We start from the raw sequence: 5,933 nt of genomic DNA on the forward strand, positions 1-5,933 counted from the left end.
TCATATAGCTGACCCCACTTAGTGGGACAAGGCTTTGTTATTGTTGTTTTGTATTTATAGAATCTGAAGGGTCATCAAGTAAAAACTATAAGATGTTGGCTATTGACCTATTTTATTGGCTTAATGTTTAGTGTGGTTAGTACTTGCATCAACTTCAATCATCCATTACTCTAGTCATCACCATGAAAGAAAATTGGCCATTTTTGAGCAGCTTGCAATCAACTTTAAATATTGCATCCATGAAATCAGATGGTCTAAAATCAAGGATGTTAAACATCATTTGGAATCCTCAAGAGTCTAGCCTTTGGTACATTCCATGTTCAAAAAGAAAATAAATTATCATGTTATTATGTACGATCATCTTACATTTGTTATGATACAACGAGAGGATTAAGAAAAATACCTTCAATTACCAAGCAACAACTTGTACAAAAAGTAACAATGTTGCCTTTTCTATAGGTCATAGAAACAAAGAACACTGCTATGATACACCGAACAAAACTTACTATATCATGTATTAAAGTAATCCAATCGTATGATTATTTGAACGATGGTGGATGCTACTCTTTCATGGTTCAAATCTATACCATAGATTATTTTAATGCGTGATATACCAAGTCCAACCTAGTGAGATCTAGACGTTAAAACAGAAGTTTGTAAAATCAAACAAACATCAGAAACCCAAATAGAACTGTTAAGTAGCAATAACATCCATGATGGTTGTTACAAAGCGAGGTGCCTGGCATGCATACCTATGAAACAAAAGAGCACAAGAATTGTAAGTTGTGAATGTGAAGCTCAATGCAAAGATTCTGGGAGACGTTGACCACCCCCAACAAATCTCATCGGTTAAACCCTACAAACATTTATTATTGAAAAAGATGCATTCAGGAACAAAGGCTCAAGACTGAACTAACCAATTTGTTATGCCCTAATATTATGGGCCTACTGAACCTTTCTACTTTAATATTTAATTTGCTATTAGTACATTGCATTTCTAAATCAAAGAACTACCATCAATTTTTTTTCATATATTTGCTATTAGGAGTGGCATGACAAGCTCTCAAATCGACTTTTTCTTGTTGAAGAGAGTCGACCGGAAATTTTGCATTAATTGTAACATTAATCCGGAAGAGAGTTTAAAAACATAATATAGAATGCTTGTCATGAATTTTTGCGTTGAGCAAAAGTTGAGAAAAAGACATCATACGAATAACCCAAATACGAGATTGTAGCGGCTGAACGGTGAGGAACAAAGAAGCTTCCTAGGAGAAAAGGCAAAGGAAAGGGGATAGAAGTGCGGAGGAGATGTGGAAGAAGATGGCAAAAGTTATTAGAAAAACAACAAAATAAAGTTTTGGTGAATCTAGAAGGGAGGACCAAGAGACAGAGTTGATGGTGAAATGCAAGTATACAACAAAAGATAAAGGCAAAAAGGGAGTACTTTAAAAAGTGATATTTGTGCCGCAATACAGATAATTAGAAAAAATATAAGACAGCTAACATAGAGACAAAAGTGGCTGGCAAGTAAAGTAAGAACAAGAGCATATGAGAGTCTCTACTAGTCTTTAGGCACGAAGAAAGGAGAAAAAGGTATATATAGAATCGCAAAGAGTCGTAAAAGAAGAACGAGAAACTTGAATCAGGTTAAGTCCATAAAGAATAGACGGAAAGGTTTTGGCTCAAGATAAGAATATCAATGAAAGGTAGAAGAACTACTTCTACAAGTTATTTAATGAAGGTCAAAAGACTCTTCCGACCCTTTGTCGGTTATGCACGAGAGAAGAAGATTAAAACTTCGACTATTATCGAAGGATTCGAGACTTCAAAGTAAAAGAAGTTCTAAAGCGGATGAAAAATGGCAGGGCAATATGATCCGATAATATTCTGATTGAAGCTTGGAAGAGCTTTGAAGAGAAAGGCATCAGTTGATTAACCAAGTTTTTTAATGAGATTTTAAAATTAAAGATGCCAAATGAGTGGAGAAAGAGCACATTGATACTTATCTGCAAGAATAAGGGAGGTATACAGAGTTGCGAAAACTATAGAGAGATCAAACTCATGAGTCATACTATGAAGTTATGGGAAAGAATGATAGAACGGAGGCTGAGACAAGAAACACAAGTAACAGATAACCAATTTGGTTTTATGCCAAATTCACCACTGAAGCTACATACCTGTTAAGAAGAATGATGAAGAGGTATTGTAGTAATAAAAAGGATCTACATATGGTATTTATGATTTGAAAAAAACGTATGATAGGATGTCAAGTGAGATCTTATGGAAAATTTTGGAAAAGAAGAAAGTAAGGATCACATATATTCATACAATTAAAGACATGTATGATTGGGCTACAATGTGTGAAAACTCAAGGTGATGTGACAGGAAAATTTTCTATTGGTATAAGATTACACTATGGATCATTCTTAAATCCATACCTTTTTACATTAGTTTTAGACATGCTCATAGAGCATACCCAAGAGTCTTTGCCATGATACATACTTTTTGCTGATGATATTGTCATTATTGGAGAGTCAAGAAAAGACCTAAATAAGAAGTTGGATTTATGAAGAGAAGCTCCAGAAATGTATGGTCAGCACATAAGTCGTAGCAAGACGGAATATATAGAATGTAAGTTCGGCCGTCGAAGGAAAAACCCCAATACAAAGGTAAAGATTGAAGAAAACATCCTACGAAAAATTAAAAGTTTTAAATAACTTGAGTGCATCATACAGAATAATGGAAAGATTGAACAGAATGTAAATCATAGAATCCAAACAAATTGGTCAAAATGGCGAAATGCATATGATTTCATGTGACAAAAAATATCTTTAAAACTTAAAGGTAAATTCTATCGCATTGCTATCAGACCGGTTATGCTTTATAATACAAAGTGTTGGGCGGTCAAAGAGGAGGCCGATAAGTTAAGTGTGGCAGAAATGAAGATGTTCAGATGGATGAGTGGTCATAAAGATCGGATAGAATAAGGAACATAGATATAAGAGAAATAATTAAAGTAGCATCTATTGTGGAAAAGATGGTAAAATCACGTCTCAGATGGTTTGGACATGTAAAAAAAAGACCGACAGAGCACCAGTCAGGAGGATAAATGAGATGGATGATGAACAAGGAGTGAATGACAAAAGAAGACTTAGAAAGACCATCCATGAGGTAGTCAAACGAAATCTGCATGTAAACGGTCTCTCTATATACATGATATATGATAGAGCTCAATGACGTCGTTTGATCCATGTAGCCGACCCCACTTAGTAGGATAAAACTTTGTTGTTGTTGTTGTTATATTTGTTGTCATATGTGGACTCATAAACACTCCCTTTGTTCATTTTTAATTGTTACTTACATGTTTTGGTACATCCGAGCAGATATATTGATCCCAGGGTGTACTAGAATGCGACAATGACAGATAAAATGGAATGGAGAGAGTTATTAGTGTATCTACAATGTTTCTCGGTTAATTCACATTGCAGAGACTTCACCATGGTACATATTTGTACATTCGGACACGGTGAGATAGCTGTGATTTGTTTTTATTGACATTGACTAACAAATATATTCATCCATAGGTTCATGCATATAAGATCAAACTGAGTTTGTATAAACCCAAAACCGATGTGGTCCCTATTCTAGCCCCTGCTGGTGATCTAAGTTTCAGCAGATCTCCTCAGCTACATTATCGAAATTTGAGGTGGGAAAAAAAGAACCATAACAAAAACCAACCAATTGACTAGTAGTTTCCTACGAACATGACTCATGATTCATAACTCCTAAACTCTATATTGGATGCATTTCTATTATCATATTGATTAAGCAAAAATTAGATTTAAAGTGATTAATGACATATCATTTTAAGATTGATAACATCTCATTTTACTATTCATATACCACAGAATATGCAATCAATGATATGTTAACCTTTCAAGTCCATGTTTTATTCCTGGTAGAAAATAATAAGACACTAACCAGGATCATGAAAAGAACCATCTCTCCAGAAATTCAACCCTAAAGCTGTTCTATTAGTTGATAAACACGGAAAAAAAAGATTTCCACTACAAAAGCATTCAAAGATTATGATAAACTCACCATTCAAATGTTAGGCATTTAGTGTGTTTAAGAATCTTCCTTCAATTCATCAGAATCAGAATCACTTGCATTATAACCTAACATACATGCACCGGGCAAGAAACAGTTACAAAGAATTCCCAACAAAAAGAAAGATGCTATGCTGTGAGCAACAAAGGAGTGTTTTACCTGGATGCTTATCACCAACTTTCCAAACTGAAGATCTAACCCTCGATGCTCTAGTCAACCAAATTTTACCCTACATTCCCAAACCAATGACATCAGAACTTGAAACCAAAATTCAAAAACAGGTAAGCACTTTGATTCGACAGACTCCACAGACGTAGTTCACAATCCCAGCATTAATCTTTTTATTCAACTAACAGCCAACAGAATCCACACACACTACAAACTATTTACATCCGTTTCTTCAATTTCTCAATAAGTATAACAAGTCAAGAGTTGGAGCAACAAATTTAGAAACACAAAACATTAAGTTTTAACACAAGAATATTTAAGTCATTACACCCAACCATGATAAAGCATTCTATGCTGCTATTATAGATGTGTCCACAACTCCACATGAAGCATCCATTTAAGTGCATCTAATTGTGCATACCTAACTAAATAGACAGTCATCTAATCATATATAACTCAGTCATTGAAATTATTTTACCCTTATCCCCACTATCTTAAAAGTTATATAGCATACAAGATTTGATTGCCTAATAGTGTATATGCATTATCAGCATCAAAATTAATCTCATTACTAAAATTAAGACCAATAGAAAATGCTAATATTTTTCTTCAATTTTTCACAGTCCCCACCTGAAGATTCTATTGCCAATTAAGATGGACATTCTCAAATAGTATAATACAACAGAACTTCAAACTCTTAACAGCTCAAGAAAGTCCAATGCAATGAAAATTGATTGAAAGGCATTATTAATTTGTAGAACCAAAATAAGAGAAAGAACACACCTTCTGGTCATCTCTGGGAACACCATAACCACTGTAATACATCTGACCTACCAAGACCTGCATGTTTATGTCCCCAGCTTTAGCTTCTTTCAGAGTGTCTCTGAACCACCGTTTCACACAATCTGCAACAACCCCTGAAAGTGGCACACGCCCATTGCTCTCAATTCCACTGCTACTATCCATCTATGATTGATAACCCTTCTTCAAATCAACGCAACTTCAGCAACTTTCTTTTTTTCTTTTTAGGGGGATTGGTAACCGCTAATGAGAGACTGAGAAAAAAGGGTTTCGTAAAGAAAAATATTGAATTTTTGGGAAACTAATGAAAAAAAATCAACTAATGGGTATGTTTCTGATTGAGCTAAAAGCTTTAAACACTAAGAAATACAGTACACAGAGCTGCAAACTGGATTGCAAAGTTGTTACCTTTTTTCCTTTTTGGTTTTGGAAGCTGAGTGTGATGATGTGATGCTATCTGAAGATCATGGTTTGATTTGAATGGAGAATTAAGAAAGGGTTTGTGTGTCTTAGCAGATTGGAGAGAGAGAGAGAGAGAGAGAGATTGTAAAAGCAGCTACCGTTGAAGACTGAGCGGCGTATTAAGCTGCTGTTTTGACTTTTGTCAAACTACGTTGTTTCCACCTGTACGTTAAACAACTATTATTTTTAATTTTGGGTTAACTACCAAAAACGCCCATGAATTATTCAAACGCTTATAAAAATGAACCCGAATTTTACTCTCAACAAAAATGCCTTAAAATAATTTAAAAACACAATAATAATATCCAACAGTAAATGTATATTTTTAAAAAATACCTTAGAAATTGAATTTTGATATAGTTTTTTACAAGTATGATTATAAAAATAAGATA

At 34.3% G+C, this 5,933-nt stretch overlaps 1 protein-coding gene across 2 annotated transcripts; it reads right to left on the bottom strand.

The window, feature by feature from the left end:
* Window positions 1-279: 279 nt before the first annotated feature.
* On the bottom strand, window positions 280-5,695 carry LOC112797116 (uncharacterized). 2 transcript variants are annotated; one of them, XM_025839888.3, is made up of 5 exons: window positions 5,488-5,695; window positions 5,062-5,333; window positions 4,270-4,339; window positions 4,102-4,178; window positions 280-752 (listed from the first exon to the last, which is right to left on the bottom strand). In XM_025839888.3, the coding sequence occupies exons 2-4, from the start codon at window positions 5,242-5,244 to the stop codon at window positions 4,129-4,131; spliced, it is 303 nt and encodes a 100-aa protein (XP_025695673.1). In that variant the 5' UTR covers window positions 5,245-5,333; window positions 5,488-5,695; the 3' UTR covers window positions 280-752; window positions 4,102-4,128. The 2 variants fall into 2 exon arrangements, with proteins under 2 accessions (XP_025695673.1, XP_025695674.1); XM_025839889.3 differs by having other exon boundaries at window positions 280-856; window positions 5,488-5,681.
* Window positions 5,696-5,933: the final 238 nt, after the last annotated feature.

The sequence above is a fragment of the Arachis hypogaea genome, chromosome 4 (genome assembly GCF_003086295.3).
Source record: "Arachis hypogaea cultivar Tifrunner chromosome 4, arahy.Tifrunner.gnm2.J5K5, whole genome shotgun sequence".
NCBI lineage: Eukaryota > Viridiplantae > Streptophyta > Magnoliopsida > Fabales > Fabaceae > Arachis > Arachis hypogaea.